General features: G+C 34.7%; 1 protein-coding gene across 1 annotated transcript in view; it reads left to right on the forward strand.

Annotated features, from left to right (window-relative positions):
• Positions 1–5,086: 5,086 nt before the first annotated feature.
• The window catches only part of LOC108909741 (metabotropic glutamate receptor), a gene marked incomplete at its 3' end in the record, with an annotated part of 75,587 nt that continues 55,095 nt past the window's right edge, over positions 5,087–25,578 (forward strand). The window contains exons 1-2 of the mRNA XM_018714150.1: positions 5,087–5,910; positions 23,136–23,465. Of these exons, the coding sequence (XP_018569666.1) occupies positions 5,087–5,910; positions 23,136–23,465 (1,154 nt within the window). The remainder of the gene's footprint in view (positions 5,911–23,135; positions 23,466–25,578) is intronic.

Consider the following 25,578-nt stretch of genomic DNA (forward strand, 5'->3'; position numbering starts at 1 on the left):
TGATATACAGGATGTCCATCAGTAAATGTTTTTTTAAATAACGCGTTATTCGAATTCGATTACTTTTGTTGTTTTATTTAAAATATGCCAGTCGCACACTGCTCCGGTGCCCTGACACATACAGAGGTGCGCACATGATGCCGACTTCAATTGTTCTGATTTTATTCGTTGGATTGCGTATAATTTTCACAGCCATCTACGTCAACGAGCAATTGAAAAGTTAAAAAACGGCTGCAATTCTCTCATTTTTCAAAATAACAATACCGAATATTATATCTTTGGAAAGCATAAAAAAGACATTTTTTTCTAGCTCATAGGTAACCATGGCTTACATTTAAAAAACTTGAAATTTATATTATAACTTGAAAACGAAAGTGTACACGAACAATTTGATTACACTGTCTTATTAACACTGCAAAAGCCTGAAACTTTGTAATTTAATTTTTTTTGTAAAATAAATAGCAACGGAGCTACACGCACTCGAAAGAATTCGGATTTTTCCAAATATCTAGTCAGCCATGACGTTTATTTGAAAAATGAAAGTAACATTTAATATATTTAATCATAAAACTGCACATCTTTCCTTATTTAAGCTTTTTTATATCTCTGCTATTTTCCCAGATCCCTACACTAAACATCGAAAAATACTCACCCTGTATAATAAAATTTTGATAAAATAATATACTGGACTAATATGTTGCAAAAATTGTGGATCTTCTTGGTAACGCACTAACATCGTTTCACAAAATTGTACACGTTGCACGGCGTCACCCGGATGAAGAGCAGAAAGTAGCTTTTTGTATGGATGCATATCATTAGTTCTTAGCATCCTGTGAACCCGATATCCCAAATTTTCAAAATTCAAATCGAAGTAGTCTCTGAAACAATTCTTATGGACCGTCACCGTGAGACACCCTGTATGTATCTAGTTCCTGGAAGTTACGTAAAGAAAAACAACTCTGGAACCGTCGCTTTGCGGAAAGGATTTTATGAAAAATAGTTTTGCGTTCTGCGGATGCTTCACCGCTTTTGGAATCCATGCGGTGAAAGGGAGCCCGCGTTATGCCTCAAAAACCCGGTATTGATAGATCCCAATATTAATTTCTCCATTTCATCTGCACATACCGGCATCACAAAGAGTTACAGGACCGAGCTTTAAATTGTAATTCAACTTTGGAACTTATTAACGTCAAAAACACGCATCGTGCATTCGCCGACGAGTCACATTATCATGAAATATTTGAAGGGGCATAAACAAAAAGGGATTCAAGATGAAAGACAGACTGGTGTGCACTGAGAACATTTCAAGAGAAGTTTTCGGTACATATGAACGTGTTTTATTTCATCCAGCATCTGGCAACATTTTTTATTTGAGTGTTTCCTTCAATTTGTAGATATTGAAGATGATATTTCATTACAGCGACTCAAAAACAGCGTAAAAGGAGACGGCCCTAAAGCCCGATCTAACTTAAAAATTTTAACTCGATAATCGAAAAGTTTAAAACTATGAAAATCCATTAGAATTATACCCTCTCCGAGGAAAAAACTCTCCCTCAGCCGTCAATCGTGACTCGGGAATTAATGGACCTTTTTAACATTTACGGAGTGGAACGCAGTATACGAACCTGTTTGCCTGTATGAGCTTTCACTTGTTTGCTGATATTCCATTAAAACTCGTGCTACATTTATTACATACCAAATTACACGCATTAGCAAAGGAGTTTACACAATAAGCTGTAAATGCACGGTGTGTAAAATTAAGCGTTTGACTTTGACAACGATTAAAATTTACAGAAGAAAGTGCAATAAAGTTCTGTTATCGGGACTACTGCAACAATTCACCGAGGCCGTGGCATGCCTTGAAACTATCCGCCAATGTCTTTCTACCTCGGGTGTCGAATGCGGTTAATTCCTCGAAAGTGACGCAGCGGTCTTCTTGGAACCCTATCTCAACAAATATCGTACGGACTGTATAATCATGACTTAAGTATCTTACAAACGAGGAAACATAAATAATACATTTTACAATAAATAATATATTAAATTTTATCTGTTCTAATAATACCGGACAATGAAAAAATGAATTAAAATGGACACACCACAATGTACCAAATAAGTTGAATTTCATATGACAGCATATTCAAGTCGTGATCTTACAAACGCATGAAACAAAATCTTGTATGTGTTAATTGGGCCAATCCTTGTGCACTTCTTATTATGGACCCAATTTTTTATTACTCTTGTATTATAGTGTTACTATGCTCCATAAAATTAAAATTGTTATCCAAGATCTTTAAAAAATTAAGGATGAGAATAATACCTGATATTAAAAACGAGATTCTTATTTCTTACTTTGCTTACTTTTTAAGTTTGTGCACAAACTAGTTTTACAATGAACCGGGGAAAACAATGCATTTACTATTTCCGAACGTGTCGATATGGTGTTAATGTATGGTGCAGCCGGAGAAAATGCGCTCGCGGCGACTAGGTTGTACCGGAAAAAATGTGCCCATTTTTCGTCACCCTCCATGTGCAAATCCAATCCTACAGTGTGTTCAGCGGCTACGAGATACGGGAAGTGTTATTACTCGAGGAGAAGGACGTGGTCAGCAAGTGAACCTTAATGTTGAAGATGCAGTGTTGGAAAATCTTGACGAAGACCCCACAATTAGTACTCGAAGACTCGCACAGCAAGCAGGAACCTCATCTCGTGCTAGCTGTTGAACCAGAATTTATTTTCTTAAATAAATATTAAAAGAAACCAGTCTGTTTCAATATTATTTCACCTTCTACTTTTTTAATTACTTAAAAAACTAATGCATATATGTAGGTATTAACACAGATTTTATTTCTCTCGAATTTATTACTAGGACTACCAATTTTAAGGATTTTTTACGAATTTGTAATTTTAGATTGTAACTATAGACTTGTCAAAGGTCATTAAATAAATAGGGTCACTAGGGTCAAGCACAGTTATTTTGCTTATATATTTAGATATACACTGTGTCCAAAATGATGAGACAAAATTCATATTTTATTTTTCCAGTTCAGACTTTAAAAAATCAAGAAACAGGTCAATTAGTAAATAGAAATTGTCACTTTTCTTTACCAACATTTTTTTTTAATAGGACGTTCTATATTTTACAGTATAAATAGATAGCCCTTCTAATGACGAATTCAGCGATATAAGGCTATACCAACTTTTTTGTACGTTTGTTAAAGTACAGAAGAGACTATGATTGTTTGAAATAGTCGTCAGTATGACAAAAGATATTTTTTTACATTTTTTCTGTCATAATGTCAAAAACATATAAAAAATTGTCTTTTATGTCCTACTGATGACTATTTCAAATAGTCATAGTCTCTTCTGTACTTTAAAAAACATACCTACTCTTTATTAATCTTACTTTAAGGAGGTATTTCTTGGTCCGAGGGAAGTGAGGAGCGCAGGGGGGGTCATATGCTTCTCTTATGGGACTAAAGCCCGCTGCCAATTTGAAAAAAATTAATTCTATTGAAATTATTTGCGATAAACATTATCTATATAGCAAAGAAATCTACTCATATGCAAATAGCATATATATTGACTAATTAACAACATAAAAATATCATATTTAAGTAGTTTTAAATTATATTTAATGAACGCATAAAGACTATGTAGATGTGGCAACAGCGCTAATAATTGACTAGGATTTGTACACATTGCGAACCTACAGACCTCGGACATCGGAGATATTGCGCGTCAAATTCAGGTAAAGATGCGTACGCGTTCAAAAATGTATTGTATGTAAACTATGTACAATATAATTATTATATATAGCAAATATATCGTATTATCCTCGCGAAGAATTGTATCCTTTATTTAAAATCCGTAAATCATGTGAACTGATAAAACAACGAGAATTATGTTAATTTAGTTCTAAAGAAATGAAATGACACTCGCGCCCATCTCTCGTCCAAGTCAAAGAAAATGTTGGATGCAATTTTGAAGGTTCTGTGATAGAAATTACATTATTATTCACTGTTCGTGTTTTTAATCTCTATTTTAGTAATGTTATAAAAGTTTTGCAACTATAACTAATTTTTTAGATATAAAGTTTGCTGAGAAATATTTATGTTCCTTCGTTATTCTGCACAAATACTAATTATATTAATCAAGTAAAGAAAACTTTATGTAACCCTAAATATTGCTAGGTAATGATTACGATGTTTTTATAAACCATTAAATATATTAAAAGGATTTATCAACTGTATTTTTTATTCCAATAAATATATCACAGCTTCCTAGTATTTTTTAATTAATCTAGTTTTTTAAAAACATTACAAAAAATCATCTGTTGTAGATAATTTATCGTTGATAACAATGTACATGGGATTTAGGAAAAATGTATATGTTTGAAATGAATTTCGTTTTTATCAAGTCTTTCAAATGTATTCCCTCCTTGCTGTCAGCCGATTGCGACGTTGCCACATTAATCCTCAAGTCAGACAGAAATTCAATTATTTGTTTCTGTTTCTAATTAATACAGCTGTACTATGTTCAAAACTTACATTAATTTTACATTAAAAATAAGATAATACCGTGTACTATCTATGGAAAAGTTTTGTTTCACAATTTCTACATTTTTTCTCAGTTATGGGCAAAAAACGAGCAGTACCGTCCATCTTCGCCATATAAACCTATGTTAAAATGAACAATATCTTAAAATCTAGATTCAAAAAAAAAAATCAAAAAAATATGACGCACTGGGTAATACGCTATATAAATTTCAAGTACATCTGTGCATTTGAGTAAACCCGATATACCTCCTTAAACGGCTAAAATTTAGACAATTCACTACTTTAGATTCCATTTTCCGGAGCTGTATTATGATCGATATAAAACGTCTACAAAAAATTATTCAGGTCACAATCGGGCCGTCCTGGTGCAGTGGCTTCCATTCGAGCGCCTTATTGTTAGCCTTTGACCTTAGGGACACGTTAGAGTTAGCACCCGTCTCCAGATAGTGCGAAACCGCAATTATAACTAATATATTTGTTCCAGGGTGCGGGTGAATGAGAGTCGGCGGGAAGTGGATTGGCGGGCATGTTCACGTGGCTGCTGGTCTACTCCCTGTCCCTGATAGTGTCCGCGGGCGTGCAGCTGGACCAGCAAGTGGCCGTCAGCGTCCCCGGAGATATTATCCTTGGCGGATTGTTCCCCGTTCACACGAAAGGGGATCGATCGCCATGCGGTTCCCAGATCTACCACCGCGGCGTCCAACGGCTCGAGGCGATGATGTACGCCGTCGACACAATCAACAAGAACCCCAACATCCTGCCGAACGTCTCGCTCGGCGTTCACATACTCGACACCTGCTCTCGCGACACCTACGCGCTGAACCAGAGCCTTCAGTTCGTCAGGGCGTCCCTGAACAACATCGACACATCCGCGTACGAATGCCCCGACCATTCCGTACCCCGACCACGGAACAACCTCTCCGGGCCAGTCTTCGGGGTGGTGGGGGGCTCGTACAGTTCGGTATCCCTGCAGGTGGCCAATCTACTTGGGCTATTCCACATACCGCAGATATCGCCGGCCTCAACGGCCAAAGCTCTCAGCGACAAGTCACGGTTTAAGTACTTCGCGCGGACGGTTCCTCCAGATACTTTCCAATCCAGCGCTCTGGTGGACATCGTCAAAAGCGTTAATTGGTCGTACGTATCGACCATCTACTCAGAAGGATCTTACGGGGAATATGGCATCGAGGTGTTCCACAGGGAGGCGCAGGAGAGGAACGTTTGTATCGCCACAGCCGAGAAGGTGCCCAGTGCTGCTGACGACAAGGAATTTGACAGCATCATCTTGAAACTGAAGAAGAAGATTAACGCCAAAGGCGTCGTGCTGTTCACCAGGGCTGAGGATGCAAGGTGAGTGCCGAGCTCTTCTTTCCAACTATGACAGCGTTCCTCAAAAGTCTGCATGGACTACATTTTGAGAAGCGCTGCTCTTCTGAAGTAAAATTACTTTTGAAATAAATGAAACCTGAAACCAATTTTCGCAAGACTATTGTTGGTTTTGCTTGGAACTCCTCAACAGGATCGTAGCGATTTAGTTGTACATAGCAAACGGCAAGCAAAAAATCTATTTGGTACCAGATAAAGTCTTTATCGTATGCATATTAATGCACAGAACATTAGTTGGTCCAAGTTGCTCCTGTCCAAATCTTATTCCGATGTATTTCGACGCGTTGCACACGAATCTAGCACTGGTTAAGCTTCCTGGCTCTTATTAAAAAGTATTTTGAAAAAGATCCGGAAATAATTGAACCCCAGTTTGATTTTGAATGGAAGAATCCAAACTTCAAACTACTTCCTACATTGGTAAAATACTCTTTTGTCCTCGAACGACCTGCATGGTGGGTTTCGAACTCTTCGAACTACACTCTTCAGTTTCTCATTTTCATAACCAGGTAACAAGTCCGTCATAATAATATTCCCATCCCCTTTGGTATCTTACTTCAATTTCTTTCAGATCCTGATGAAAGCATTCACCCAAGCATTCTATAATCGTAATGAAGTTTTCAGGAAAGTATTTCTGCTGAGAATCCAAGAAATGAATTTTTACATACATTAAATATCCGAAGCGATGGTTGTTTATTATGATTTCTGTATTGTAGGTCTTGCATTTGTGGTTCCCGAACAAGTTTTAAGCCATGTTGCTCTCTCAGTATACGTCATTGTTTTATGAAATACTTTTGGGATTTGAGGTTCGTCGAAGATGTATTCTTTGAATTTTGCATCAGTTAAATTAGGAAATTGACTAATTAAGTATTGGACACAATTTCCGTTTTTGTCCAAAATCTTGACAAAATTGTAAAAAAATTGAAATAAACAAAATTACGAGCCGAAAACCCCCTTCACCAACCTAAATGAGACGCATATGATTTGCATGTCAAAAAACGGAGTAGCCCATGTTATTTAACGTAAAAAGTTATGTAAGAACCATAAATTTTATTCTATTTATTTGCGACCGTTTTGTCAATAACAGAAAAAAAAACAGTTTTATTTGAGCCCTTTTAAGGGCATATAACTTCCTAAGGGTGCGTTTTAGGGCACATGTTAATAGGAACTTTTTGGCTTATTTTAATGAGTTATAAACGCAGCAGAAGTTTGGAACCCTATTTTAGAAACACCCTGTATAAAACTGTTTTCAAAATTCCACAAAAATCGGAAATAAATCTCACTATGAGTTCTTTAATTGTTAATTTACCCTGAAGATCTCAAAGATCTTTAAAAATCCACATTACTTCTGAAGCAGATAAAATATCTCATTATTTATAATCATCTATATCAGCGTTTCTCAAAATGTTTCCAATCTTGTAAATGTATTTTTTGTTTTGGTTAGAACCTTAAATCTCATAAATCCTCAACGTCCTACACGGACTACATTTTGAGAAGCACTGTTCTATTGACGCGAATTTACTTTTGAACTGGACCCAGTCTCTGATTATTTATCAGCTGTGTCAGCGTTTCATAAAATGTTTGTAATTTTTACATAAACATTGTTTAGGTAAAGTTACTTGAAAATCAGTGATTACTACTTATAGCCTGTATGTCAGCGTCCCTCAAAATATTTCCAATTTTCACAAAATCATAACTGTTTGCTTTGATTGGTACTCCTGTAAAGGTTTCCATGAATCCGCATTACGATATTTTAAAAACCATCACTCTGCGGACGTTAAATTACTCTGTTTTAGTATCCTCTATGTCAGCGTTTCTGAAAATGTTTCCAGATTTCGCAGAAAAGCGTTTTGGTTGAAATCCCTTAAGATTCCAGAGGTCCTCAAAAGTCTAGGCGAACTACACATTTCTTTTTCAAAATGTTTCCAGTTCTCATTAAAGCAGTTTTTTTGTTGGAAAGATTTTAGAGATTCTCAAAGGTCTTCAGTGGATAAAATTTCTGTTTACTTATACTCTATACATTCTTTTATTTGCTTGGAACCTCTTCAGCATGTCTCGGAGAAGCTCAAAGGTATATGCAGACTACATTTTTATAAAATTACTTTTAACACAAATAAAATATCATCCTTTATGTCTTTATGTTTAAAGATATAAACTAATTTTACTTAAAAAAAAAAAGATGAAATAATTTCAATGAGATTCCTTTAATTAGTACCTTAACTTTAGTTTTAAATAAATATATTTAGCTACATATTTTACTAAAAGAGGATTGTGTAGCTGGATTCAGAAACAGTCTGGGATTTATTTAACTCTAAAAGTGAATTTGTTTTGCTCAAGTTTCCTTACTTGAAGGATACTTTTTCTCTGGCAGATTCCCAGAGTTCATCAATTTCGAATAAAATTCATGTGTCTATTTTAGCTGCTGCTCCCGAAGTCGTCTAAAGGGCCTGAATTAGCAATAAAAAGTTCCGAAGAGAAAAAATAAATCTTCCTTTTGTACTTAAATGAATCTAAGGAACTATTTAAATAATATATCTCATATTACTTTAGAAGGGAATATAAATTTTCATATACCCGCTTGTTCAATGAATATAGTCGATTGATCTCCCAAACGGTCTGACAGAAAAAATATTTGAATTTAAAGAGAAATAAGGACAGATGGTTACATTATTTTAAAGTGCCGATTTTTCGTTAAATAACAGTGGAAAGTTTTCGTTTCACTGTTTTTAAAGAGTTACGATGGATGAATAAAAATAACAGGGATTCTTTCAGTAACTAAACGTTTCCCATTTGGAAACAACTTCGGCCATTAAGTTCTAGCCGGATTTACATATATAGTAACCGATTAGGTACTTACACAACCCGATCAATTTATGCTGCACTCGAATCCGGAAAGAAAAATTCTCCTGAATTTGGTGGCGACTTAAAAAGGCAACATTTTACCACACCTGCGAACCGTGGTAAAATTATTTCTAAATATATCTCGCTTGCGATAATCTCTACAACTACACACAAAATTATTTAGTTTTAAAACAGAGTGAGTCATAATGAAGTGTAAAAAAATTTAACCGAAATTTCTTGTCAAAAAAAAAAAAATTAGTCAAATAAACTTTTTTCCAAAATGTCTTCTTACAAAAAAAAATACTAAACAAAAGTTTATTTGAACAATTATTTTATATTAGCATGAAACTAAGGTTAAATTTTTTGCACCTAATTATGACTCGCCTGTATACTTGTCTGTATTTGTTTTGACTTTTTTTGTACTGAGATGACTCAGCAAGCCCCTTTATCGTTGTATAAATACACAAATAATGTTCGAGCGACTACTGACGATAATGTTGTGTTCCTGGTTGATAAATTAACATACCTTGCAATTTCCTGCTACTCAATTCGGCTGAAACCATACTATCTTATGATTAATTTCAATACTAAGGCTCCTGACCCCTGTGCATGGCAGTCAAATGAAAAATACTAATCAAATTATGAACACACTCAGTGCAGGGCCGTATTAACCTGTGGTGAGGCTGCAAGCTCTACGGAGGCACTTATTATTAAAAAAAAAATAGGTCACGCAAACCGACATAAAATTTAAAATCCCAACTTTCTGGTTTGATTTTGCCAGATCTTGCCGAGGCCCGGGGCTATAGTCCCCGTAGCCTCTCCCTAGATCCAGACCTGATTCAGTAGATAACTTATAGTTATTAGTCTTTTAATTAAAAATAATCGTTTTGGAGGATCAGCTAAATCCATATTTTTTTTATTAACTACAATTGTCTAGAATTGAGTTCCATTGAAAAATGTTTCAGACAAAAGTTGGATTTGACTTTGGCCTTAAGTTTCAAGGTCAGCCCAAGGTCGACTTGAAAATATTAAATGGAACTCCATATTTGGTATGCCAGCAATCTAGAACGCTAAATATGGAACCAGAAAATTTTTCTCGTATGTCCTTGAGGATTATTTGGAGGTCAAACTTATCTTTGTTTGAATAACTTAACAATTAGATGGTGACCTTGGATTTGCCCTTCACTACAAGTTGCAAGGTCAACCAGCAACGAACACAGAGCCAAATTTTATGTAGGAATCTGAAAATAAAGAATTTCCAGGAGGTCCTTGACCAGAATGTCCAGGACGTGGGTCATTTGAAGGTTAGGTTAAGTTAGGTCATTTGTCATAAAAAATAATAAGAATTTAATTTGATGGTAGGGCAATTTTGGGGACTGTTAGGTTAAATCCAAGGACACCATCTAATTGGTCACTCAAAAACCCAAAAATGCTTGAAACATTTTTGTCGAATTATTCAGAGAGAAACGAGTTTGACCTCCAAATGGCATGTAAGGACATAAAATATCTCTAAAATATCATCTAATATTTTCAAGTTGACTTATTTAACCTTGAAACTCAAGGTCAAGGTCAACCCCAAGGTCACCGCATGTTGGTTTCTTGATATTTTTTTATAGGAGTCAGTCGTGAAAAGTTCGGGTCTTTTTGGGACACCGTACTAAATTTAATTGTAATAATACAGGGCGTAAGAAGTTTGACTGCCATTATTTCAGCATGAGATAGAGTAATTATAAATGAACAAAAAAGTTGTGTATTACAGGGGCGTAAGATTAACAGTTTTCAAAATACAGCGAGTATTGGGGAGTTTCACAACGTGGCAACAGCGCTTAACCAAACGCTACACAGCTGATGCATACCACGTGTGCACGCGGCAAACTTGCTCCACGGAAAAAATGTAAACAACTATTTTGTAAATTTCAAGACAATTGTTTTCCAATTTTTAAATAAATAAAATGTATCGATTTTGTAGTACGAAAATAGTGTTGTGCCTAAATTTTAGCTCGAATTATGAATCTCTTAAAACAGGAACGTAACTTTTAATTAAATTATGAATTTAAAAAATATGTAATTAAAGTACCCAAAGATTCACGTCATCCACATAATCATACGTATTAAAAATAATTTAGGTTACTTACCAAAAAGCAAAATTCAGTAATTTTTAAACGCACAAGTATAAAATAAACTAAAACATATGCTCAAAATGTCCACCACCATTTTCTATGCACGCAAGACACATTTGAATCTAATATTCGCGTACTCGCTGGATACCTCAAGAAAAGGAAATAGTGGTACGCAAAAAACACTCCGTCACGGTCGAATTCCAGATACCAACTGAATTCCGTATTGTTGATTGTTGGACACCTTAGTACCTCGTGTTAACCGCCGATATGAATTTTATCGAATTTTAAATTTATTACAACGCTAAATATTTTTTAGAATTAAGCATAAAGAAGTTTATAAAAGTGATAAACATTGTATTTTATGGTATTCTATGCACGCAGTTATGTCAATATACCTTAATTAATCGAACGAGTTTAGGATCCCTGTCACATAAAGTTTTTTTTTTGTATATTTTAATGTATTCTATAGTCTATTAAAATTAAGGCATTCAAACTTCTAACACCCTGTATACTTATGTATTACAAAATTTAAATAAAATCTGCATATGCTGTATAGAACTTTATAGAAATTTGCAGCTACCTGTTTCGGTACGAATGACGTCAAAATAACGAACAAATAATTAACAGAAGTACAAAATTACATAATTAATGTAATTTCACTTGTATAAGCTAATATTATACGAACACATGTAGCGTCTCAGCAATGTGGTAATTTTACATACATTTTTAATGTCTTTATGTTCCTCCTGTAATCTGCTTTGTACATTTTAATTTCTATATTTAGGCAAATTTTATGTCATAATTAATGGAAAAAAGAAAATACCACACTTTCGAATATTACATTGCCGGCAAGTCTCATAGAAATGAGCCGACTTTAACAAACATGATTGTGGTGGATTATAAAGAATAATTTAAAACATTCGCACACAACAAAGCACCACGTGCACGTTTCTCTGCACGTACAACCTAATTAGTAAAACCAACAGTTTTATTTACATGAGACCGCCGTGAATTATTAATCTTCCAACTTAACACAAATATTTGCTTACTCCATCCACAGAGTCGGAAATGCCCTTACGAAAGTAAACTTGTTTAATACTGGACCTCCGTTCTTAGTTATTAGTATTAATTATGAAATAATTTATCACTGTGCCCCTTCCAATCGAGGAACAACATTTTATAATACGTTCCATGTAATTTTCCATTAATTGGTTGTTCACGATGCCATTTTTCAAGGACAATGTTCTCTTCCTTAAAAAACACAGAGAATTCATGCTTACTTTGACTGCGAAAAATCAATGATAACTTGATTTTTGTGTACAATACATTGTTCAAGATTTTAAGGTGGAGTAATATTCGTAGGCGTTAAAATTGCTCTTCCCTTAGTTGGGGATTTATGTGAAGAATTCTAGGTATATCCATATTATCCAGGATTACCATAACAATATCGCGGAGCCGTGCAAGGAATGTTAAGATCATGTTGCAACAAATTCACGAAAGGAAGATTTAAAACCGCATAAATTAGACATTCATAATTACCTTCGGCTAGCTAGAACAAATTAATTCAATAAAATGATTACTATGCGAAAAATACGGGGCGTTTTCGAATGTTGAATTTTAAAGGGGTACAGCTGATGTCAAAATAATATACAGGGTGTCCAATTAATATTGTGAAAAAATTCAGGGGGTTTCCTTGACCAAAAATGAGAAAGAAAGTTCCTATAAGCCTATGTCCGAAAATGCTTCGTTTCGGGGATACAGGGTGTTGAAGTTTAGAGAAAATACAATGTTTTTACTAATGTCTGGAGAACCCTAATTCCGATTTTTTGAAATTTGGTATGTTTGTTTATAAAAACGATAGACGTCTTCTGACGTAATTTGATTTATTTTATCTATTCCAGCGGCGTCCGGGGACTCACTCCTGTTAATATTAATAAATAAACATATGAGACGTCAATGCTTTTCTTAGGCGTCATATTTTTTTCTAATTATGCGACTAAAAATACAACTTTTTTGTCTCTTTAATTTTTTTATATCTTGCTTCGTTTTCGAGCAAAAAATTAAAATCCTTTCATATGCACATTCTTAAGGGAAGTAGAAAACAAAAATAGAAATTCAATGTTTTAGTTATTTACTAATCAACTTTAACAATACATTTGAAGGAAAAACAAGGTAACAAGCTGAGAACCAATAACTCACTAAATAGTATTTTTTTAACTAATTAATATTAACAGAAACATAGGAAAAAATATTTGACAAACAGCAATGATATGAAAAATACTTTACATACACAGGCGTTACAACAGTTGTTGAAAATGTGCACCTTCAACTCTAATACAGGCGTATATATTTTGAATAGCATAATTAGAAAAAGATATAACACCTAAGAAAAAGCAGTGACGTCTCATATGTTTACTTATTAATATCAACAGGAGTGAGTCCTCGGACGCCGCTGGAATAGATAAAATAAATCAAATTACGTCAGAAGACGTCTACCGTTTTTATAAACAAACATACCAAATTTCAAAAAAATCNAGCAGTGACGTCTCATATGTTTACTTATTAATATCAACAAGAGTGAGTCCCCGGACGTCGCTGGAATAGATAAAATAAATCAAATTACGTCAGAAGACGTCTACCGTTTTTATAAACAAACATACCAAATTTAAAAAAAAATCAGAATTAGGGTTCTCCAGATATTAGTAAAAACCTTGTATTTTCTCTAAATTTCAGCACCCTGTATCTCCGAAACGAAGCATTTTCGGACATAGGTTTATAGGAACCTTTTTTCTTATTTTTAGTCAAGGAAACTCCCTCTGATTTTTTTCGCAATATTAATGGGACTCCCTGTATTTCACAAAAAAAGAACTCCAATGAAAGTTTTGTATTAACAGAAATATTTAATGTGTGACAGCAATGCAAATGCGGCCTGCGTAATAATAATATGCCGCCTCCTCTCCCGCACAAGTCTCCGACTTCTGGGCTAATTCTCGTAATTAGAATCAGGAGTAGAGATATTATTATTAATACGTTTATTATATACAGGGTGTCCCACTAAGGTCGGCGATGTATGATATTAGAGAAAGTATAGACCCTAGAACTTCGGGAAAAAAATTGAATAAATCGACCTAGAGAAATCGCTGGAAATAGTTTTCAAGTTCGTAACTCGGCCGCTAGGGGGGCGCAATGTACAAATGCAAAACATAGAGTTGAATTTTTCCCAGAAATATTTCCTATTCAGGTATATTAAATAGTACAAATATGGATAGCCGGATTCATTGCACATAACTTTTGTTATTGACATTTTGTTCTATCTCTCGACAGAAAGGGTGTGGGAAGCCCCTAATGTCAAATCAGAAAAATGTATTTTTTTAAGGATTGGCTCATCAAAAGCCCATAGTGTTATACCTCGTTGAAAAGGTCTCGTTGACTGTTCTCTAGGCATATTAAACTGAATTTCAGACACAAGAATGAATCAACCAATATTGTTGTGTAACAGTCTCAGCTACACACTCTCCGTACTTGTTATGAATTGCGCTTATAGCGCTCCATTTCCAGTCCCGCGTTACGTTTGGAACACCTTATATTAAATCTTGTCAGCAACGTATTGTATACCTAATTCTGAATAAAATCCAACTTCTTTGAAGCACGAAAAGACAAACCATAATCAAAAAGTACATTAAGGTCTTTAACGGCTTCATAGCGAGAAATTGCAGGAAATATTAGCAAAAGCAACCTTTCCTGGAGTAAAAAACAATTTTAGATTTGGATATACTAAAGTGCAATTTGCTTTTTGAACACCAAGTCGTCTGCAAATATCTACAAATATTAGATTATTACAATAAACTAATTGACAAATGTCGTTTATAAAAATGAGAAATAATAAAGGCCCAAGGTTTGAGCCCTGAGGGACTACTTAAGATGCAAAGCAATTGAGTGATACAAACCCATTATATAATTTTTTTTTAATTATGTGATAATGGAAAACTACAAGACCATGGGAGACATGCGGACGAGCTTGATCAGATCGTATGTTACAAATTGGGAAATAATTCCCCGTCTAGCACCAGAAAACGGTAAATGAAGACCAACTGTATCCGTATAACATTCATCGTATTGCAACCAGAAGACCATCATCCTGCCAGGAGTATACTGTGGAAAACAAATACTCTGCGGACTAATGTCGAAATATCTTTTATCAGTAATACTAAAACTAGATGGCTTTCTGCCAGTTTGAAGACCAAGGCATTAAGTTGAAGTGGTCATTTAAGATATATCTCACCCTTACATACAAATATCAAACTTATTCCGGGTATTACGTGGAGTATATGGGCATTGATGTTATTGGATTAAATTATAAACACACGACGATGATGAGGTATATTATATGGAACTGGATCGAACTTTCGTACTGCTCAATTAAGGGACATAGAAGGTAGTTACTATATTTGACGTACCTAAGGCACTAAACACAGGGCTTGGTTCGACAGGCATCGCATACAATAAAAAAAACGTAATAATGGTACATTATTTCGTGTCAATCGACAGGCATCGCATACAATAAAAAAAACGTAATAATGGTACATTATTTCGTGTCAATCGACAGGCATCGCATACAATAAAAAAAACGTAATAATGGTACATTATTTCGTATCAATCGACCCTGTTCTATGGAAATAGTTCTATTCAGAATTACCGCTGATGACACAGGGCCTTAACGTCAATCAAAGTAGGCATAGAAAGGCACCAAATGAATATTTCACGAATCCAAAATATGTACAAAAGCTCTTCCACATCTGTTCGTAATAAAATATTTATTCCGCTGGTATCGAACCGATTTATAACAGAATATTCGCTATGAACAATAAAAAGAAGTATTAGTCTTTTAGTGTCAGCAGAATACAGTAAATTAATTATAAGAGAATTTGTAACAGCCTGTATATGTCTGAATTATTAGACAAAAGAATATTGCAAGGGCTTGTGCCCTTTTCTTACCTAAAAATCGTTCAGTAATCAAGTACTTGGGGTTGCCTATATTTCATACTGCAAAGAACAGAAAATAGACGTAAAAATAAAGTGAAGAAATCATATATATGTAACAAGTAGTTAGTTAATTTATAAATATGTACACCTTCTCCATCTTTCAGAGCAAATGATTATTCCTTACAGAATTACTGCGATGCATTCTAATAAATATTTGATCAAAGTTTCATTCATGTTTTGTTCAACTTCGCTTCCTTATTTAATAAGTTATACTGGAATAAAATTATAATAAGATGTTTTCATTCACCTTTCCGAAATTGTTGGATATCTAGTTCAGTTGGTTTGAAATAGATGTCGCGCCGGTAAAAATTAAATTATGAATGAAAGGTTGAGTTATTTTTCACGAGCAACCACTTATCATGATTAGTTCAATATGTTCAAATTGGTTTTTGAGTCCGCGGACATAATTTTATATTGCAAAATCCAACTTTACTTTTTATTACAATCATAAGGATTAGCCCAGAAGTTGAAGACTTCGGAGAAATTTTTAGGCCATTATTTATGTCCTCAAACAATTTTATTATATTGGCGGTAAATTTCGTTTTGTTACTTTTCAAAAGGACTTCAAAATGCCATGTTGTAATAATATTAGTAATATGAATGATAAATAGAAGGTGCCTATAATAAATTAAAATTACCTGAATCACACCAAATTCCGCATTGCTGCACTGCACTGCTAGGCAATTTGTCAACCACCAGTCAGTAACTTATTGCACCAGGGGTGCTGGATATTATTATTCTGCATCATAACAGAAGAAACTAATGTAATGTATTTGGTTGGGGGTTATCAGAATCTCCTAAGAGGCTTCTGCCAAGCATTTTTCACCGCCGCGAAAGCTTACGGGACGGAATACTTTAAAAATCGAACATCGCGGAAAATAATACTATCAAAATACACGTGAAAACTTCTCTGTGAGTTAGTGATAATTTCATTTATGAAAAGAAGTGATTAATTGAGAGAATTACGTTTCATAATAAAGCATCAGAGAACACAATAACGGTAAACCAACAATGGAATTGAACATAATACTAATACCTTCTGAGGCGTTAGACACAATTCTTTCACGTAATACAAATAGAGGATTCTTAAAGCAAATCATATTTCACTGGAACGCATTTTATTTTTGACGTATACTAAGTTACTTAATTTTGTTACGTGTTTTTTGGACGCGGCGTCGTTAATGCGGAAGATTTATTCATGCATCGCTTTTTTGCAAGAGAATCTTTTCTAATCATTTCAATATATTTCGTTAGAACTGTATTGGGAACTACAAAGTACCCCACAAACGCGACCTACGTATTTATTAACACCGAATATTCCCTTTGTTCAACTGTCAAGTGTTTTTTATTAGAGACTAAACCGGTTCATTTCCACTTTGCACAATAAAGTCATCGTATATATCATAACAACGAGAAGGTGGTAATTTCTCCGAATTTGCTGTCATTAAACATAAAGGCACAATGGTGGAAACGAACGTCCTTACACAATAGCGCGCCCGATTCACGTCTGCGAATAAACAGCGGAACAGGAAGCATATATATCTTCGTAAAATCTCTAAAGCTTTTCTAATTACTGTTTGTTTCACTTCTTCAAAAATATGGCCGAGCGGAAAGTTCATTATAACTTATATGCCTATAACGGTGAAATTACGCCTACAAATTAACCTAACCTCACTTTTCGTGTTTCGGCGTTTTAAAAAAAATTAACTCATTCAAAAGATATGAATTTTATTCCGTACTTCTGGCCATCCCTGTAGAAATGAACACTTCAAATTAACTTATTTTTACAAGGATTTAAAAGTATTTAAGAACAGCCAACAAGTGTTTCGTAAAATAGATACACTAATGTGCTTAAAACTTACAAAAAACGATATCAAAGAATATTCTTAAATTTAAATAAAGTAAAAATTTAACATTCGCCGTGTTATGCCTAATGCGCATGTTCGGAAACCTGCCTCATACGCAGGTGAGGTCTTGTTGATATATCATCGCTGTAATCGTTAGCGTATTTTCCCTTCTTTTGTTTAATCTTGGCATTTTCTAGTTCTACCAAGTATTTTTATTGTTTTTCTTGGTGCTCAGCTGTGTAAGTCTGTTTATCGAGTGTTTTTTCTCTTCAAGTGGTTTATTATAGACGTACTCTTAACCAGAACCAAACTTTCCTTAAAAGGTTGTTGCGAGCCTACTTCGCTTACATGAACTTAACTTTAATATGCATGCTCAGTAACATTGATGTAATTTTAATTTATTATTTACTATCACTATATAAAAGTCAATATTGTTCAATAAAGAACCCCGCACAAATTCAATGGAAAATGTGTCCCAGTCGATTTTGCTGAAATTTCAGTATGTTATAGTTTTTGACTTTCTGATCAAAAGTTGTTCAAAGTGATCCTATGAATAGTTTCAGAGATAAAGAGGGGGGAAGTATGTGATTTTGGCTGTAGGCCTACGTAAGCTTCACGAAGTTTCATGTTGATGGATTCAAAAACTGAGGCATGTAATGAATTTTGACCAGTAGGTACAATGCTTTTGGGAGATCGCTGAACAAGAATTCGGGGATAGCTTAGCTTTCTAAGGTCACCTGGAGGTCAGGTAAAAGTCGATTCAAAGTCAAACTGAAGAAAAGACTTGTATTGAATTTTGACCAGGTTTTTAGGCTCGCAGAATCTGAATCTGGAGATAGCATAACCCTAAAGACCACCTTCAAGTCAATTCAAGGTCATTTCAAGATCAAACTAAAGAAAAGGTTTGTATTGGGTTCTTTAATAAACTGACAAACCGGACCCCCACGATTGAGTCTTTTATCCTATTCAGATTAAAGTCAGAGAATGTCAAGAAACCAACAAGCTGGTGACCTTGGATTTGACCTTGACATTGAGTTTCAAGGTCAAGTCAAGGTCAACTTGAAAATACTAAATATAACCACTTACTTAGTATTCCAGCAATCGATGGAGGCCAAACTTTTCTCCGAATAACTCGGCAAAATTGTTTCAAGCAAAATTTGTATGATTTAGAACGACAAATTAGACGGTAACCTTGGATTTGACTTAACAACTTATTATACAGGGTGTAACTTTGAGTGAGGGTCATATTTATACACAGGCTTCCTTTGACCTTTAGAAACACGTATCAATAGTTTATTTTTTAGTCGCAGCGCATGCACAATTCCACATCATTCACAGCAAGTTACTTTTGTTGAATGAGTGTTCGCCACACAAATAGTACTTAACAAGTAACCTAGCAAAAAAACTCAAGCAGTAATCAATGAAATACACAAAAATAAATAGCCTTTCTTTGGCTTCCAGACATGAAAAACATTCAAATTCACATTAAATGTACTATCTCCAAATGTGCAACTGACCCCCTTCGCTTCGTAACCGTTGACCTGCACTATCTCCCTTCACATGCACTGTAGGCTGCCTACAATTCATGTAATTGTAATACATGAATGAATATTACAATAAGTATTAAAGTGCATTTTAAAAACTAATTATAACTCGACTATTTATTTGATCAAAAATCAGTTTGACCTTCCAATGACAAGAACAACCTAGAAAAATTCCGTGATCCCAAATTCCGAGATTTTTAATTTAATTACTAACAATGTGCTAAAATGAGATTGACCTTCAAACGACCTTCAAGGATATCATAGAGAAATTATGTGATCCCAGATTCCGACATAAAATTTGGCGCTGGTATCAGTTGCCGGCATAAAAAATAGCGTATTCCATTCGATATTAAGTTTACTTTAGTTTGACCTTGCAACTTGTGGTAAAGGTCAAATCTAAAATCACTAATCCAAATCCTACATACAAATTTTGCTTGAAACATTTCTGTCGAGGTATTCAGAAAAAAATTCCATTTAATTTTTTCAAGTTGACCTTGACATTGAACTTGATATCCTACTTTTCTACAAGATCCAATTCTGTATGGACGCCCTCTATAACAAACTCACCTCATTTGTGTGTGTGTGTTTGTGATTAAAAGCGAAGTAAAACCCCAAGGAATTGTTGAAACTTGGAAATATGTTTGGGGGACGCTCTGTACATTACTTCTTTCTTTCTTTCTGTAACTTTATACTCTAGACAAATCCCCCTGATATATCTATTCTGACACAGCGCTATGAGGCAAGTCCGAAGCTTATTTAAATGTGAAGCCTCGCCAGACCCTAATATACATCAAAATAAACAAAAAAATGGGATGTTCAGAGGGAAACGGAGGATGTCAGTGGGGAGCTAGAATGGAAACTGCAAGCTGCCACTTAACGCTGTCACCGTCAAATATGGAATAGGATCTTGCCAGGTGGTGAAATAAGTCACACAGATTATTTGAGCTTCGATAGAAATAAGCCTCTCGCCGAACAGAGTATTTATTTTTAAGTAGGTGTCAGGCAGCTGCTGCCAAAAACAACTTACAGGAACTTTAGAAATACGGCCTGGCTAATTTTTATATAACAAATGAAGATGGAAGTTTTATTAAAAAATAAAGAATAAACTAATGCATAATCTGACTTCAAAAACTATCCAAACTTACGACTTATAATAAGCAGGATTGCTTATTAAAACCCAAACAAGTTTCCATCAAACTTTTATAACACTTTAATTTAAAAAAGAAAAAAGTCGCTTTGTATTTATAAAAGTTTTATTGATAGAAAGTTAGAAACAATCCCACTGAAAACTTTAAGAATACGTCTCTCCATGTAATGCCAAGAGTTGACAAGAAAATATCACATTTTGTAGATACCTGATGGAATTTGTATATAAAATTTTAACTGAAGTAATTAAAAGAAACTCTTGAAGCGTAAACAATATCTCCGGCAAATAATAAAATTCACTTTGTTCTGAATATTAATATCTTCAATGTGCAATAAATCTAAAATATACACGTGACGGGAATATATTAACTATTGAACTATGTAAGCGAACAAGTTATAGAACGCAAAAGTAATGCAATAAATTATGAGAAAAATAAGTTATAAAACGAATATACTATGAAATTAACTAAGTTATAAGATGAATAAGTTATGAAACCGACAAGTCATGAAACGGACAAGTTATGAAACGGACAAGTTATAAAACGGACAAACGGACAAATTATGAAAATATAAATTACGAAAAGAAAGATAAAAACAAGTTTTGAAACGGACAAATTATGAAATGAACAAGTTATGAAGTGGACATGTTATGAAACGGAGAGTTATAAGACCGGCAAGTGATTTGAAATAAACAAGTTATGAAGTGGACAAGTTATGAAACGAGAAATTATGAAATGGAGATTTACAAAACTGATAAGTGGTTAAGGGAACGAGTAATGAAACGAACAAGTTGTGGAACGGAACAGTTATGAAATGGACAAGTTATGAAATGAACAAGTTATGAAATGAACAAATTATGAAATGGACACGTTATGAAACGGAGAGTTATAAGACCGGTAAGTGATTAAGCGAACGAGTTATGAAACGAACAAGTTATGGAACGAAAGAGTTATGAAATGAACAAGTTATGAAATGAACAAGTTATGAAGTGGACACGTTATGAAACGGGAAGTTATGACGGTGAGTTATAAGACTGACATATGGTTAAGAGAACGGGTTACGAAACGAACAAATTATGGAACAGAAGAGTCATGAAATAAACAAGTTACAAAGTGGACACGTTGTAAAACGGGAATCTATGAATCGGAGAGTTATGAAACCAGCAAATAATGAAGCGAACAAATTACGAAACGAACAAGTTATGGAAAGGAAGAGTTATGAAATGAACAAGTTATGAAACGAACAAGTTATGGAACGAAAGACTTATGAAATTAACAGGTTATGAAATGAACAAGTTGTGAAATGAACAAGTTATGAAGAGGACACGTTATGAAACGGAGAGTTATACGACTGGCAAATGTTTAAGAGGATGAGTTACGAAACGAACCAGTTATGGAACGGAACAGTTCTGAAATGGATCAGTTATGAAATGAACCAGTTATGAAATAAACAAGTTATGAAGTGGATACGTAATGAAACAGAGTTATAAAACCGACAAGTAATGAAGCGAACAAATTACGAAACGAACAAGTTATGGAAAGGAAGAGTTATGAAATGAACAAGTTATGAAACGAACAAGTTATGGAACGAAAGAGTTATGAAATTAACAGGTTATGAAATGAACAAGTTGTGAAATGAACAAGTTATGAAGAGGACACGTTATGAAACGGAGAGTTATACGACTGGCAAATGGTTAAGAGGATGAGTTACGAAACGAACCAGTTATGGAACGGAACAGTTCTGAAATGGATCAGTTATGAAATGAACCAGTTATGAAATAAACAAGTTATGAAGTGGACACGTAATGAAACAGAGTTATAAAACCGACAAGTAATGAAGCGAACAAATTACGAAACGAACAAGTTATGGAACGGAAGAGTTATGAAATGAACAAGTTATGAAGTGAACACGTTATGAAACGGATATTTATAAGACCGGCAAGTGATTAAGCCAACGAATTACGAAACGAACAAGTTATGGAACGAAAGAGTTACAAAATGAACAAGTTATGAAGTGGACACGTTATGAAACGGGAAGTTATGAAACGGAGAGTTATAAGACTGACAAGTGATTAAGATTTGAAATGAACATGTTATTAAGTGAACACGTTATGAAACGGGAAGTTATGAAACGCAGAGCTATAAGACCGGCGAGTAATTAAGCGAACGAGTTACGAAACGAACAAGTTATGGAACGGAAGGGTTATGAAGCGGACAAATTATAAAACAGACAATTCGGGTGAACTCAAAATAATAAGAAAGATAATTTTATGTTGCTACCGTTCTACACTAAATGTTACACTAGGATACTGGTAGACATCAGTAGTTTTAATGCTCGTCAGGGTTATGTTTGTATTGCTAAATAAAAGCAATTATTTTTGCGCTGGGTTCTATTTATTTTATGATGCATTGCGATAAAAAGCGTATTATCATAAACCAGTTGTATCGATAACCATAAACAATTATTATTTTCAATATCAATAAACCAAACAATCGTTTCAATGCATAATTATTCAGATATATCAAATTCAAAAAGGAAATTTAATGTTCTTGTGTAAACATTTGAGTCATTTGTATATCCTTTACCTTTTCAAAAGATGCAATGACTGTCGTTACCTGTTTGCGGTATATTTATGGAACGTAATTTTGCAGGCGTATTCTGCAGGCAGCTAAGAGGATGAACGCCAGTCACACCTTCTACTGGGTAGCCAGCGACGGCTGGGGTAAGCAGCAGAAGCTGCTGGAAGGAGTGGAGGACGTGGCTGAGGGGGCGATTACCGTCGAACTCCAATCTGACAGCATACCGGGGTTCGACGAGTACATGATGTCGCTGACGCCGGAGAGAAACGTGAGGAATCCGTGGTTCGAGCAATACTGGGAAGACACCTTCGGATGTACGCTCGAAAAAAATATACCGCTAGAGACTAACCAGACGATCAATGTCTGTTCCCCCGATCTAAGACTATCTCATCAGAGCGCCGGGTGAGTAGTTATTTATTATTTTTTTACTCTCTCCATGCGCATCCGCTTCGTAAAATTCCCGCCGAGAACGAAGTAGAATTTTGACTTTCCCCTAAGCAATAGGCCCATTCAGTGATATATAATTTTAAACTTGTTCTTTCATTTTCTGATAGCATTTAACCACCTAAATATATCTTTAAAAAATTAGGTCAATAGGATTAATAATAAGTGATATATTTAATTCTGAATTTGTAAGACCCTTAAAAAGGTCAACACTGTGCGAGAACAGGTAATGACGTCACGATACCGGGTCGGAGAGATGTGTAGATATTTGCTATACTTTTACCTATATTATACAGGGTGATTCAGAACTTATCCAAAAAAATTTGGGAATAGATGCGGCATGAGAAATGGAGTCAATATCGTAAAAAAAATTTTTGTAAAATCCTTATAGTTTCCGAGAAAAAAATTATTGAAGTTATAGTACATTCAACGACTACATAGCTGGACAACTGTAGTCTCTAGCGTCATTTGCAATGCGCGTGGAGAGCCACGTGGCCTCAGCGACTCCGAATACTGAAATCGTATTTTGCAATCGTCGTTGCAACAGTATTTACCTGTTATCTGTGGTGTTTACAATATTTGTTTAGTAGTTAGTGTCAAAAATTGGTAGTTAGTGTCAAAAATGGTTTGCGTGTATAGCAACTCGGAGTTGATGGATATCGTTTTAATTTACGGTGAAGCATTTGTGTTATGGTGAAGCAAGACAACATTTGTGTTAGTTCGTAGAAACTGAGTAAGACGGGCCCAAATGTCTTTACACGTTGGTGGATTTTGAACAATTGTTGTAAAATCGGGTATGTCAAATGATTTTATTATTTAAAAACACAAATTAATTGTATTAATTAATAAAGGCACAAGCAGTTGAATTTGCCGATATAAAATAGGTGCGATAAAATTCTATTTACATATTTCTTTCCTTGCGAAAGTTTTTGTCCGTTTTTATCACACCGCCATGCCGGTCGCATTGTGCGAGGTCAGGTTTTACAGTGGACCAGTTTCCAGTGCCGTGCAGAAGTGTATTTTTAAATCATTTTCGAACTGCCCTTTTTGATTTTTTCTTTAGAAAATTGTATTTGTAAGGGTCCCCTGTACATCCAGAATTTTTTTTTTGCATAAGTTCTGAATCACCCTGTATACCTATATTTTTAAGTGTATAAATAGAAAGTGTATATGAGATATACGTCAAGTCTTGTTGAAATGCATTTTTCACACAACATAGATACATTATTATAAACATAGAATGACTTTGAATACCTAAATACATTTTCGGATTTTTCTCAATGATATAAATGGTTCGCTTTTCTACATTTTCTTTTGCGTTCCATTTTTCTACAAATGTACCCAACGTACTGGACTCGGTACTTGTGGATGTATGCGACGACGTGTATGTGCCAGTAGTACTTTGACTAGTATTTGAAGCAACTCAGAACCACCCTCGTTTTTCTTTGGTTGCCCGTTTAGGGGGTTCTAAAATATTATTATTTAAATAAATTGCTTATAGGTCCCTCTAGCCACGTATTTCGAAATTTTTGTGGACGGGAACGTCTAGATGGGGTAGAAATGTTTTTTTTCGGCATAAATTTGAAAATTCTGCTCTAAATGTTTAAATAATAATGTTTATAACCCCCTAGACGGGCAACCAAAGAAAAACGAAGGTGGTTTTGAGTTGCATACCGTGGCTGGGGAAACCGTGGATAACATCATACAAACTTCATATTTCGGTAATGAAATAACATTATTTGTACAATCCTCGGTTTCGACCCATTTAGACATAAAAACAATGATTAACGAAACTGCCAAGCGAACCACACACCGTATGTATTAACACAGAATGGGATGAGAGCGAGCGCGAGCGGAGTGCTCTGCCAGTCGCCCGTACCGGTATTATGACGTCAGGCAATGGTTGCTCAACGTTTTTCCGCGGTTTGTTTTCATTCATTTATTTCACACATTTCTCGTTAGAAACAAAAAATTGATTTTTGGCATATTAACTAATTAAAGGGTAAACTTTTGGAATATGCAAAACAATCTACTGAATGGGCCTATTTTACAAGGTGTGTAACTTTATATG

Source organism: Anoplophora glabripennis, unplaced genomic scaffold (genome assembly GCF_000390285.2).
Source record: "Anoplophora glabripennis isolate ALB-LARVAE unplaced genomic scaffold, Agla_2.0 scaffold212, whole genome shotgun sequence".
In the NCBI taxonomy this organism is placed as follows: Eukaryota; Metazoa; Arthropoda; class Insecta; order Coleoptera; family Cerambycidae; genus Anoplophora; species Anoplophora glabripennis.